Genomic DNA, 13,719 nt, shown 5'->3' with positions numbered 1-13,719 from the left:
AGTTGAAGCTTTCATACACGTCCAATCGCAGGGCTGTTTACAAACGGAAAACGGAGAGACTGTTCGGGAGAGCTCGTGAAAACTCGACGATAAGGTACCTGACCGCCCCTAAAATTTTCTCAACGGATTTAGACGATTCACAAAAATGATCAATTTAAGAAATAAAACGGCGGATTTCCGCGGATCCGCGGAAAATTGCCATGTATGTATTAGGCCATTGATGGACAGCATTTGGATGACGTGAAGCTGCCATTAACGGGGCAAGGCGGGAAAGAGACTGAGCCCAGCCAAGAGTGGCGAAAATACTCAAGTAACTCATGCCCTCTTCTCCCCGAATGGTTTAAACTGTGCCATGTTACAAAATGATGGCTAAGGACTACTATTGTCGAAATGAAGCTCCTCAACTCACCACCATGAACACAAAAAAAGTGAATAATGGAGGGTAGGGGGGGAAAAAATATTGGAAATAGGCCAATGCGTGAATGCTAAACCACAAATATGTGGCGAGTCAAAGTATTTCAGATCTGAACGTTAACACTACACTCGCATACGATTTATACACATCTACATTTGGAAGCGGCCTGATTCCTATTTGAATTAATTCTTTTTTTTTTTTTTAATACACACATCTAATTACCGGAGGACACCATATCCATTATTTCCCACTGAAAAGAATTGAGTGCATTGTGTTTAACCTTTGAGGTTCCACTGTTTGGTGCCCTTCTTCTATTCAGGACATGGAAGAGTTTGTGCAGAGCTCGGGCGATGACGGCGTTGTGGTCTTCACTCTGGGATCCATGGTCAAGAACGTCAGCCATGAGAAAGCCAACATGATTGCCTCAGGTCTTGCTCAGATCCCCCAAAAGGTTGGACTTATCTTGAAAATGTACACCTGCATGATAAGAACAAGAATATTCAATTATCTGGATAGACTTTTTTTAAATGACAATAATGTCTTGCATTTTTTTTTTGTGGAGCTCAAGTAACAGCTCGTGGACGGAACAACTGATTTAACTGAACAAACTTGAGATCAAGTGCTTTAAAACGATTGTTTTTAGGTGCTTTGGCGGTATACCGGAGAAAAACCAGATACTTTGGGCCCCAACACAAGACTATACGACTGGATCCCTCAGAATGACCTACTGGGTTAGTACCCGCCATTTTTTACGTGCCTCCTCAGGCAAAGAGTTGGAACTCAGCCCAACACCCATCCAGGTCATCCCAAGACGCGAGCCTTCATCACTCACGGCGGCACCAACGGCATTTATGAGGCCATCTACCACGGGGTACCCATGGTAGGCATTCCAATGTTCGCCGACCAGCCCGACAACATGGTGCGGATGAAGGCCAAGGGCGCCGCTGTAACCGTGGACTTCAACTTCATGTCGTCCGAGGACCTCAGCAACGCCATCAAGACCGTCATTGAGGACAAGTCGTAAGGGTTTTTTACATCCCTGAGGTTTTTACTGTTTACGTTTAACATATATTAATTGTTTTTACGCTTGTATGACAATTAATGTATGTATTGTTGTTCATGATATTACAAATGATTGCTGTTGCGTATCAGAAAATGGATGGATGTATATCTATATACATGTATGGGCTGGAAGGCACTCCAGAGACCAAAACATTTGGACAGAAGCCATTAAAAAGTCACTTTGCCATCATACTTGTATTTTGCCCCCAGGTACAAGGAGAACGCCATGCGTCTGTCAGTCATCCACCACGACCGACCCAAGAGTGCCCTGGATGAGGCCGTGTTCTGGATCGAGTTCACCATGAGACATAAGGGCACCAAGCACCTCAGGGTCCAATCCCACGAGCTCACCTGGTACCAGTACCACTGCCTGGACGTGGCCGGGTTCCTGCTTGCCGTGGTCCTGCTGTCAACGTTCCTCTTCGTTAAGATGTGCAGGTGTTGCCTGCGTAGATGCTGCGGCCGGAACAGGAAGACAAAGAAGAAGGCGGAGTAATGGAAACAAGTTGTGTTCGTGCTATGACTTTGTACATTTTATATGCACAACAAACATTAGATATAGGTGGAGTAAGGCAAACCGATGCAAGCGCTGTCAAAAAAGTGACAAATACTACAAACTGCAGGGTGGGTGTATGCCGCAGTGATATATAAATACCAGTCCTTTGAATTTAAAAGTTGTGAACCATTACTCACTCAAACCTTCGCTTTGTTGAGCGTCAAAATTTGTGGTTTACGCATGCTTTGAAACAGATGGTGGCAAAGGACAGATGTACCTAATGTTGTGGTGAAGTGATCAACGTGTGGACCAAATAGAAATGAATTGTAACACAAACTTCAAAATGATTAAAATCAAAATACGCCTACCTGAGATGCAGAATGGCTAACCAATCACAAGTCTCACAGGCGTGGCCATGTGCATTTCCACCACCTGAGCTCATTAAAGGTTGGCAGCTCATTGGCTGACTCATAATGACAACAAAAAACGTTGTTTGTTTGTTTTTTTACTTAGTCAATTATATCACAATAACAAACCACCCCCACCCACTTCAGTCATGTCTTAACCCATAGTTAAGTGCATTTACATCAGTGTATAAACACAAACAATATCAAAATTAACAAAAAGTTCAGCAGCATGACTCAATAATGCAACATGCTACGTAACGGTTTTTCTTTTTTCAAACTATGTGCAATTTGTGGGTGGGTTTGATGTGTTTTTGCCATCATTTCTTTTCATTTTGCCATCTTTGCCCTTCAGCAACATGAGCTCCATGCAGGCAGCGGCATCTTCTGCCGTGTCGTGGCCACACACTGGGAGGAAAGGGGGGAAAGGGGGGGGGGGTGTTTTAGACTGACACAGGATCCCATTTTGTCACCAATCTCACTCTACACACCAAACGGCTCATTTATTAAAAATGAGATAATGGGCTACGGATTATCCAAGAGAGACCCACCGCTCTCTTGGATGATCCTGGTCAGGTGTTCTGCTGTGAGGCTGCTGAGGCTCAGTCTGTGAGGGGGGCCCAGGCGGTGGGGGAAGACCGCTGCCGTGTCCACCACCGTGCCGTGGAGCAACTACAAGTGGGAGAGAGAAACAGACCGTCCTGTAGCGTCCATCACTGGTGGCGGCGGCGATGACAGCAGCAATTCATATTCACAAAAACTTAATGCTATTTAGTTTCCGGGTGAAATGTCAGGATGAACCTAAAATGCAATATGACCTTTACATTACAAGTGAACCCTCTTAGACTTTTATATGCACATCCAACATTTCTGTATTTTTGGTACAACTTGCTGTTCTCGAATAAGGAGCTGCATGGCAAAATTGACAACACATGCATTCACATTTTCAAGAACGTCCACTTCCATGCCTTTCTGTGACTCCTCCGGTATCTCTGTTGCAGCCTGCTGATGGTACCGTGACACCATCAGCCTCTCAATAGTGAGGAAATGTTAAATCTTGGTCTGATGACGCCAAAACGTGAAATGCATGACAAAGAGTACTATTTAAAACCCAAATTTCATGGAAGCAGGAAATTGTGTGGGGCATTCCTGGCTGATTTTTGTCACACAGCTCCTTGTTAGATAACAGCAACACAGTCCAAATTGTACTAAAAAAGTGAACAAAGCCAAATATCACCAACGTTTTGAGACCAGTGTGTGATGAGAATGAATGTAAATGATTTCGGGCCTCATTTGCTGCCTCTACTACCAAAGGAGATTCCTCAAAGGACAAGCTAGTGGTGGCTTACAATAGCAAATACTGTCCAATGTTTACTTTGGGTGCAGGGCAGGGTGTAAAATGGAGGCCAATAGGCTAAATAGTGGGTCTGATAAGACTGTCCTGACTAATTGGTGGCATTAAAAAATGACCTAATTCATTCCCACTACCTTCATAATCAGACTCAATTGTGACTTCGATAAAAACAATCCTAATAGAGGAGGTACGCTTTGTCATTATTGTCTTGATTTCCTCCACTGCTAACACAGTTTAGTCTGCATTTGACCAATATAACCAAGTTATAAAATGACTTGTCTAACATTTTTGGCAAGCACTTGAGAACGGGATGACAAAAGTCCATAGGATTGGGAGAAGCTGGAATGATTATCCTTGTCAAAGTTCTTGTAACAAAAACCAGCAGATACTGGACATCCTCCCTTTTCACACCCCCCGGGGCATCATCATCATCCCCACATTCCTCACTTGAGGAGATTAATTGGATGGTAGCACTGGGTGGACACACGTCCTAAGAGGCGAACGTGGCTTGGTTTAGCACACGTTTCCTTCTCATCTTTGGCAACACTGGAGAGAAATCACAACAGTTATTAATCATCACAGACCATATTTCCTCAAATAATGGCAGTTGCTGACCATTGGCAGGGGCAGAAGGTGCTGGTGGGGAGAGCCCTCTCTGGCCCCATCTAGTGCCTCCAATTTGATTTGCAAGAATCCAAAGAAAAAGGACCAGATCATTTTTCCTGCTTGCAGGCACAGACCCACGGCTTCAACATGAGCCAAGGCTGCTACATTGGTAGCATGGCTTGTTCTTAATAGTGTTACCATAACACTAATGTGAGAAGTTTGAAACTTTTTTTTTTTATGTAGGCCAACGATGGAGGCCGCGGGAAGTGTGCCTGGGAGTGCACGAGAAATACTTGCCACCTCGTCAGTCATGCATTCTGTCTCCGCTGAGCTGTCCCCCCCAACTGCGAAGGTTTCTTGCAAACCCAATTTAAGGCACAACATGGGGTGGCAAAAAAAAAAAAAAAAAAAAAAAAAAAACAAACAACAAAAAAAAAAAAAAAAAAAAAAAAAAAAAAAAATTTCAAAAAAAAAAAAAAATAGCTTCTGTTGACGTTTCGTTCACGCATCCTGAGAAAGTTAACACTGCCATTTCAAAGCAAGTGGATGAAAATCTCAGTCTCTGAGGTGGATTTGTCACACCACTTTTGCCGTACTTTTGCCCCCCCACCCCAAAAAAAAGGCAAAAAGTATATGACACAAAACCTATTTTTCACAGCCACTGTCGATGCCCATATCTAACATAAAAATACGTCTGAAATATAAACCCCGACGCAAACCACATTCAAACTTTTTAATTTCACTTGCCTTTTAGCTTTGTTGAAGACCGACCGAAGGTAGCTTGCTCGTAGCTTGTCTCCTGCCTGAAAGAGAAAAAGTAAACAGACTTCTTCAAAGTTAAGCTCAGGTGATCGGAGTAAGCATGGAGAGCATTTTCTCACTTGTTTTCTCTCTTTTTCTTTTTACTGTCCTTGGTTAGCACCACCTAGGGTGTAGTTGGCAAAAAAAAAAAAAAAAAAAAAAAAATGCTCAAGCAGCACAAGAAGAACAATTAATCCGATTTCAATTGGTTTTCAGAAAAAAAGATATTCCTGCAAATGTTCATCTCTCAACAACATACAGTTACAAGCAGGACAATTAAATGCTCTTCCATAAAAAAATAAAATAATATTGTCAGAGTGTCACCTTGAGGGCGCAGAAATCTGTCTCGAGGCCATGGCCAATCAGAATGGTGTCAGCACTGATGAAGCTCAATAAGGTCTTCTGCACCTCTGCCAGAGACACGTGGTTGGCCTTCACGTCCTCCTCATTGATGCCCGAAAACCTGCACAAGGTGCCACGTCAACAGGCTCCTGGAGCTTTTTCCATTATGAGCTCGTTACCTGGTGTTGTAGTCGATGACCTCATCGTGTGGCTTGACAAATGCGTCGTATACCACTTGGAGGCTCGAGTCCACCACTGTCACTCGCGACAGCTCCAAACCGTGAATAGTGTAACACTGACAACACAAAGGGATTTTGAACTGCTGACATGTTTTTTTTCTTTCAAGCTGCTCAGAGATTCACATGAGCGTGATGCTATTTCATCTGCTATAATCGGGTAGTAATGGGGTGCAAGTTCTACCATGAGGAATTGACATCCTTGCTAAAAATGAATAATTACATAAACATGCATCTATTTGGCAAATTTATGAATACGGAACATTGAAGCATACTCCGAGAAAACATCTAGTCGCGGTACATAAAGTACAGTATTTAGTTCTTCACTATGATTTTAAAAAATGCTTTGCCTTTTTCATACTTGAGTAAAGAATTGACGTGAACAAAGTCACCATTTCACAGTCCAACGCGTAGACTCCGGGGCAGCTGCTATCTGCAGGACGTCTGGGGATGGTTGATACAAATCCATCCATGGTAAGGGAATCGTGCACATGCAACTGTAGAAGATGAGCAGATTAAGAGAGAGATTCATAAAAGTGGGCCACCAAGTCTTGTGTCAACCTGGGTCTCACCTTAAAAATTTGGCAACCGGGTGCTCCCATGACTCCCTGACAGCAGCTGTAGCGAGTCTCCACCCCGCCTGGCACTGTGGTGGGTACACACAGCAACAAGAGACTTTATAAAGGGTGCGCAAACTTCATGCATCAATAGGACCCTTTACAGGATAGAACATCTTCCAAGGAACTAATCATAAGTCGAATACTACAAAACCGTGGACCCCTAAATGCCATAGGAACTTAAAAGTGGACTATATGAGAGGAACGTAGCAGTGTCCCGATAATGGATTCTTATTTGTTTTAGAGAAAAAATAAGTTAAAAGAAAAATAAGTTGTATTTTTTTACAAGGATGCATTGTCATGATAAAAAGTCGGGCTCTTGTGAGAATAGTCACATTTTTCCAAGGGCAAGTGGTAGTAATATGAGACCTAAAGGCAAAGTTGAATGAGCAAAGTAAATCCAATTCTATCAAGTGAATCACCTTCTATTCTGCAGAATATTCCTTTACTCTCTTCAAAATGTACCATTATATTGTAAAAAAAAAAAAAAAAAATGTATCTTTTGTTTTCCAATTTTTAAATTCCATTTTTTCAACAATAAAATGTCCAACGCGTAGACTCCGGGGCAGCTGCTATCTGCAGGACGTCTGGGGATGGTTGATACAAATCCATCCATGGTAAGGGAATCGTGCACATGCAACTGTAGAAGATGAGCAGATTAAGAGAGAGATTCATAAAAGTGGGCCACCAAGTCTTGTGTCAACCTGGGTCTCACCTTAAAAATTTGGCAACCGGGTGCTCCCATGACTCCCTGACAGCAGCTGTAGCGAGTCTCCACCCCGCCTGGCACTGTGGTGGGTACACACAGCAACAAGAGACTTTATAAAGGGTGCGCAAACTTCATGCATCAATAGGACCCTTTACAGGATAGAACATCTTCCAAGGAACTAATCATAAGTCGAATACTACAAAACCGTGGACCCCTAAATGCCATAGGAACTTAAAAGTGGACTATATGAGAGGAACGTAGCAGTGTCCCGATAATGGATTCTTATTTGTTTTAGAGAAAAAATAAGTTAAAAGAAAAATAAGTTGTATTTTTTTACAAGGATGCATTGTCATGATAAAAAGTCGGGCTCTTGTGAGAATAGTCACATTTTTCCAAGGGCAAGTGGTAGTAATATGAGACCTAAAGGCAAAGTTGAATGAGCAAAGTAAATCCAATTCTATCAAGTGAATCACCTTCTATTCTGCAGAATATTCCTTTACTCTCTTCAAAATGTACCATTATATTGTAAAAAAAAAAAAAAAAAAAGTGTATCTTTTGTTTTCCAATTTTTAAATTCCATTCTTTCAACAATAAAATTCCCATTTTCAAATGAAAAAAACGTTTTAATATGAGCATAGCTGCATTTTTAAGGGGAAAAAAAGAAAGCTGTAAACTTGATTTAATGTTTGTTTAATTGTCCGTCAGTCTCCATGTGCAAGTGACGCATCTCGACAAATACGACATGATAATTTATTGAGCCGACCAAGTTATGATTCGCAGAGCCCAGTTTGACAACCATATTACTCGTGTACCTCTGTTCTCCACTCCTTTCCCATAGTGATAGTTGCACTCTTCCGTTCGGGTGTGCTTGCCCGCTTTGTTCACAGAGTATGTGGCTCCGCACCGACAGCAAATCCTCTTCAGGGCTATTCGGAGACAAGCAGTCACGAAGTGCAATGCAGCTAAAGTGCGCCCTCTGGTGACGACAACAGTCAGTACATGTCTGGGAGCTTACGGTCGTTGCCGCCCTTCTTATTGTTGGCGAAAAGGACAGCGCAGCCGGGTTTCTCAGGGTGGTGGACAGGATAGTTACTCTCAATCAGCTGCTCCTCACTTAGAACGTAATCCCTTAAAATCTCATACAAAGAAGCGTCATCTGCATGGGAAAGAAGAATTTACTGTACTACAGCAGTAGTGGGAAATAATTTGCAGCATAGCGTGACATTCACCATTTCCTTTGAGCTGCTTCCGGTTTAGTGGAATATTTCCTTTAGGATTTTTCCCATTGGCTTTCTCATCTAAGTCAGAGGGGAAAAAAAAGGCAATCAAGAAAGGCAATCTTGACGGTTTATGAAAACACTTGCAGGTGTTCCTCACCACTGCAAGTGACAGAATTCTGCTTTTTTAATCTCTTCAGCGCATTCACAGCAATGCTAAGATACTTCAGCTTGTTGACACTGCGATTGTACACAGTTTTCTCCTCAGCTAGGGCCTGTCGACCATAACGGGACAAACGACTATCATGCTGGGCACTTTGTCATGGAGTGTCAACATTCCAAGCAAGAGACAGGATCACCTTTTTGAAGGCCTCGTCGATATCGGCGGACGTATCGAGGAACGCCTCCGTGAACTGGGTGACGTAGCGCTGTCGGATGTCATGGGGCACTTTCTCTTTGGTAGCCTCGCTCTGCTGCTTTGCTTTTCGTTTGGTGGCTCCTGGCTTTTCACAGCAAAATAAAATTGACGTTTTCAGTGGCGACGTTTCAACTGCGCTTTCCCATTCATACTTCTGGAGGCACCTAAAGCGCACAAACTGTGTATAGTGGTCCCTAAAAGTGCAGATGTCAGTTTTTAAATAGAGGAAGTAACAGTTAAAAAACCAAAAAAAAAAAAAAGTAAATACCCAATTAACAGATACCTGAAAAATGTAAAGTACAGGTACAATGTACCGGTATTTGTATTCCGTTACTTCCCAACAGCGCATACCTTCATAGCGGCTTGGCTGGGCGTTTTACTGGTGGCGGTTGGAACAGACACCGCAGAGTAGGACTGGGAGGGTCTTCGTGCGGCGGCAGGAATGAGCAGAGGCGCAGTGGAGCGATACGTCTGCGCTGGGACGCTCAGCGTTTTGCCAGTGATAGGGCCCAGGCACACTTGAGTGATGGGGGTAAGGACTGGGGTTACCTCGCTGGAGGTGGAGTTGGGAGGCAGTGTGCCCGGAGGGAGGATCAGGCGCATGTTGTTGTCCACGTTGAGGACGGCGGAGCCCATAGGTATGTATTTGACGCACACTGTGACGAGATAGAAGGTGACATTCGGTCTGGAACTGTACATTTAGTCAGATTTTTTTTCTGTGATATTTTACATTTGAAAAAACTCTTTTTTTTTTTACTTCAAGTGCAAGAGTCATTTTATGCCCGCAGATTCTGTGGGTAGCAAATATCGCATTTTTTGTTTGTTGTTTTTACATAGTACAATCATTGACAGCAATTTTTCTTGTGAACAAAAATTAATTTGGGATGTCGTCTATTTTGACAAGCATAGGTTCTTTGCACTATAAAGCATCGTAACCATGGGTGAATGTTATAGTGACCTTTCTGTTGATGAGCAGGCGAAGTGTTGACAGTCGCTGCAGGAGGAGTTGAAGGATGAGGCACTGAAAGAGGAGCAGGCATGGGCTTCCTTTGCCCAACGGACGAAAGGAACGCTTGGCCTCCTTTCAGGGCAGCTGTCAAAATGGCCGCCTTCTGCTGGACCTGCTGAATCTTGGGCACACCGCCAACAAGCTGAGAGGCTGGGGATGCTTTCACTGGTCCTCGTAATGGAACCAGCACCTGAACCTGCGGCCTCCTTTTCACTGCTGCAACCTGTCAAATCGACAAATGACTTCATCTTAAGTACAAATATGGGGCCCGGGCCCTGTTACGTTTGGTGAAAGACAAGTGGAGACGGGGGTGGTTGACAATTGCCTGTATTGAAAGTTTGAACAGGGACCTGACCGATATATTTTTTTTCGGCGGGGCTGATCCAGATAATTGGCAATGTAAATCTGGTAACCGAATAACATTTTACAAAGTATATAATTAATAAAATACTATAACTTTTTTTTGGGCCTCGATGCTTGTCACAAAGACATTGATAATACGCAAATTAATTGCATGTTTGACTGTTTTACAATACTTTGTTGATTAGTGTTTAAATTTAGAGAGCAGAGAAAAAATTTTTTGATTTTTTGGGGGGGAATTTATGCCATTCATTATCCTATGCTGAAATGTGTTGAAAACAAGTATTTGATGAGGTTTAAAGAACCAATATATGCAGGCTAAATCAGATGGCTGGCAGTATCTAGTGGAACAACCATTCTCACACAGTGACGCCTCAATTGCACAGGTGTGCCGATAATTGCCACAAATAAAAGAGCCACTTAAAAATAAGAAGTTTTACTGTGCAGTGTACAATAAACGGCACATTTAGATTGTCCTTTTGTTGTAAGCAACATAAAGGCACACCTGTAGAATTGTGCTGTCTAATCAGTACCTGACTGAAAAGGATGGATTATTTTGGACAAAAAATACACGTTCAGATACCCTAAGTGCAAATGCCAAGAAACCCAGTCTAAACTCCTACATGACACACAAAGCTTCTCACTCCATAGAAATGCATCACATACTTGCTTGATCCCACTACCTTCCCCATTTAGACAGAGCTTTGCACAAAACATGAATAGGTGAGCATGTATACTGTAAAACCTCTGCATCTTTGGATTCATGTGCGATCCTCCTCTTCGCTGGCAGTTCTTGCGGTTTGATGGCTGGAATGTCAGGTTGGTTGGGTTTCTCCACATCCTTCGGTTCCATCTTGCAGCAGCAACAACAACAACAGGATTTAGTATTGCTCCTGAGTTGGAGATTTTATTGTGGAAGGCAGCTACTTTAACATCTATTGGGGTTAACAGTCATAATGGTCCTCCGAAGGAAACCAGATCTATGTTGTAGCCTGCAACACCCATGCTCTCTGAATGGTCAGAATTTGCCCCTCAAGTGTGAAATGGTGCTTAATTCTTCCCGAAATAAGACGAGAAATACTGTACTGATGAGTCCAACTTGTTTTGTGAAGAAACTGTCAAGCGAAACACGAAATTTGCTGACAATATACTGGCCGAAACTAAGCAGAACAACCTATGTTGTCAAAACACGCCCAATAAAATGTGAATTTAAACCAGGACTAATTTCTGCATTTATCGGCAAGCTAAACAGTGAAAATAACTGCAAATGTGAATATTTTTTTTAAAAGTAAGCACTTTGCTCTTTTCAAGTAATTTGGAAGCAAACCTACAGGCGCCTCTGGCTGCTCCTGATCACCGCCACCTTCCTGGTTGTTTGCCTCCATGAAGATGCGGTAACACTCCGCCACAGGGTCGCTGTCAGACAGCTCCACATCCATCTCTTCTTCATCTTCGTCTGAGCTGGAATTGATGATGATGACCGTATCACTGGCTGCTTTCAAAGAAAAACTCTCTTTGGGAGATGAGAGGATTTCTATTGAAAGCTGGCTGCTGCCCGGGGAGGCCTCTGCTGACTCCTGGTGGCTGTTTGGTATAGTACAGATTGATTCCTGACGTTCTTCTGTCTTCTTGGGTAGCTGGCACTCTGCGGTGTGCCGCTTCGTCTCCAAGCACTTTGGAACCTTGACGCAAACCGTCTCGTTGTCCTCGTCCGAAATGTGATCTGGTTCAACTTCAGTGGACTGAAAACAACTAACTTTGTGATTGGGACTCTTGCTGGTGAAGTCTTCCACACACTCAATCAGCTCAACCACACTTGAAGCTGATGCTTTGCGATCTTTGTTCCGGGAATTCTGCAGGGCAGAGGATGCTAAACATAAGAGTATTTAAGAGCTTTTAAGTAAATGTGTAAAACAACATACTTAAAGATGAAGTCTATTTAAGAATAACCCAGGTGTTTATTTAAAAAAGGGGCCTGTCCTATTCGGTAGTGGAAGATGAAACAAAACAATCCAAGATAATGTTCAGAAATTAAGTTGAACCATTTTACTTGAGTTTGAAGGTATTTTTAACCCGATTTTTTTAGGCGATACCATTCACAAACATTCCTCAAAAAAACATGCGCGCAAAGCTGAATTTTTCCAGAAGGCTTTATCAGGCTTTTCAAAATTCTTGTTCCCTTGTACTCAGGTTAAAGCGTTTTATCCAACCAGACTTCGCATTTTGACATTTTTTTTATTCTTTTGGGAACTCCTGTCACATTGCTACTAATACTGAGTGTATGTAGGTACTGTAGGTCGGGTAGGTATCTGAAAAAAAAAATGGTCTGCAATAATGGTACCAACCTCCTGCACTGGCGTGCTGACAGTATCAAGATCACAGTGAGCTTGAGCCAACTTCCTGTTAGGTGAGTCTGGTATGTCAATTATCAGGACGTCATCATCGTAGGCGTCATCTTGTATCTCAGAGGATGGAGAGCAATACGGCGCCACGTGATGGCTGACTGGCTTTTTTAAATCAACTTGGTGCACCTCTTTCCCTTTCAGCGCCAGACTAGACGACTTGTATGACCTGAATTCGGCAGTGAAGTTGGACATGGGATCGTATTCCAAGTCGGTCCTTGGCTTGGAATTGTCAAGCACGTACTTCCTCGATTGGGTGGGTGCTTTGATCCTATTGGGGCGTATATACCAACAGCCATTTGTATGTTCACCTTCTACTGCACGGTAGCATGACAGCTTCCTCTGCTCCTTCTCTACTTCATACTTAGCTGTTTCGATCTTCTTGTTGATGTGTTCCAGCTCTTGGAAGGACTTATCTTTGGCATAGTCTACAACTTGTGGCGTACACAAGGTGGACTGAATGCCATCTTGGGCACCTGCAGCATCGCAATCAGAGACGGAAAACATAATCACACTGTTCAGTACAACTACAGATCCTTTGGTTGAAAACAAAAGTAGTTAAAAAAAGATAACAGGTTTGTGAGCAGGGCTCTTCAATGGGTGTGTTTAAATAGGAGTTTTTTGAAGATAAAGAAAATTATAAGGTTTGGTTGAACATTTTTGTTTCAATCTCCGTCTTTTGTTTTGTGTGCAGTTTTACAATAACAGCTTCACCCCATAGTCTTTTGTGACATTTTTTTAAATCGTTAAGTTGCGAAAACATTACCAATTAACTTTTAAGTAATTACAATTCCCGAAACCAAACAAATTTCGTCTTGAGAAATATCAACACTTCAGCGAAACCCAACCCAACCTTGATAACCACTTCAATTACTCAACTCCCGTTTCTTCTCCAGCAAGTTCTAAAATCTAAATTTTAAAATTAAACGGCCAACTGTTTTTCTTATTTTTATGCGTTTTTAATCCCCGCGTCGATTAGAAACAAAATGGCGTCTCGAGCTAAAATGAACGCGCTCTCGCTGCTCACCTGTTAGTTCTATAGGCGGTAATGACCACCATGACGACGACGGCGAGGAGTAACCTAACAAACGTCCCCCGTCCTCAGGATGTTTGTACCAGCAATGGGGGCGTTTGCAGCAGCGCCTGGGGAAAGGACAGGGCACCCGGGCGAAGAGGCCAGACGACTGGAACATCGCTGCTCGACCCGACCACTCGGCCGGGTGGTTGTGGATCACACTGTCAAAGGCCCGGTTGCCGCCCAATCTGATTTA

The 13,719-nt window shown here is 42.9% G+C and overlaps 2 protein-coding genes and 1 long non-coding RNA gene across 3 annotated transcripts in view; 1 reads left to right on the top strand and 2 right to left on the bottom strand.

Annotated features, from left to right (window-relative positions):
* LOC109525211 (uncharacterized) overlaps positions 1–773 on the bottom strand; it is a 16,559-nt gene extending 15,786 nt beyond the window's left edge. Inside the window, exon 1 of the long non-coding RNA XR_002170095.1 lies at positions 696–773. This is a non-coding gene — a long non-coding RNA (uncharacterized LOC109525211). The remainder of the gene's footprint in view (positions 1–695) is intronic.
* The window catches only part of LOC109525196 (UDP-glucuronosyltransferase 2C1-like), a 6,123-nt gene extending 3,663 nt beyond the window's left edge, over positions 1–2,460 (top strand). The window contains exons 3-6 of the mRNA XM_019885513.1: positions 735–866; positions 1,059–1,146; positions 1,216–1,435; positions 1,688–2,460. Of these exons, the coding sequence (XP_019741072.1) occupies positions 735–866; positions 1,059–1,146; positions 1,216–1,435; positions 1,688–1,973 (726 nt within the window). The 3' untranslated portion in view covers positions 1,974–2,460. The remainder of the gene's footprint in view (positions 1–734; positions 867–1,058; positions 1,147–1,215; positions 1,436–1,687) is intronic.
* A 55-nt stretch (positions 2,461–2,515) lies between these two features.
* Positions 2,516–13,710, bottom strand: LOC109525208 (putative exonuclease GOR). The gene is made up of 17 exons (XM_019885529.1): positions 13,476–13,710; positions 12,392–12,924; positions 11,378–11,899; positions 10,792–10,899; positions 9,636–9,909; positions 9,029–9,333; positions 8,619–8,762; positions 8,420–8,534; positions 8,272–8,340; positions 8,058–8,198; positions 7,855–7,968; positions 7,049–7,122; positions 6,109–6,213; positions 5,660–5,775; positions 5,463–5,601; positions 2,929–3,049; positions 2,516–2,785 (listed from the first exon to the last, which is right to left on the bottom strand). The coding sequence occupies exons 1-17, from the start codon at positions 13,639–13,641 to the stop codon at positions 2,658–2,660; spliced, it is 3,174 nt and encodes a 1,057-aa protein (XP_019741088.1). The 5' UTR covers positions 13,642–13,710; the 3' UTR covers positions 2,516–2,657.
* Positions 13,711–13,719: the final 9 nt, after the last annotated feature.

This window comes from Hippocampus comes, unplaced genomic scaffold, assembly GCF_001891065.2.
Source record: "Hippocampus comes isolate QL1 unplaced genomic scaffold, H_comes_QL1_v1.1 scaffold78, whole genome shotgun sequence".
NCBI classification, from domain to species: Eukaryota; Metazoa; Chordata; class Actinopteri; order Syngnathiformes; family Syngnathidae; genus Hippocampus; species Hippocampus comes.
The sequence above is the reverse complement of the archived record's forward strand: the minus strand, read 5'-3'. Positions and strand labels throughout refer to the sequence as shown.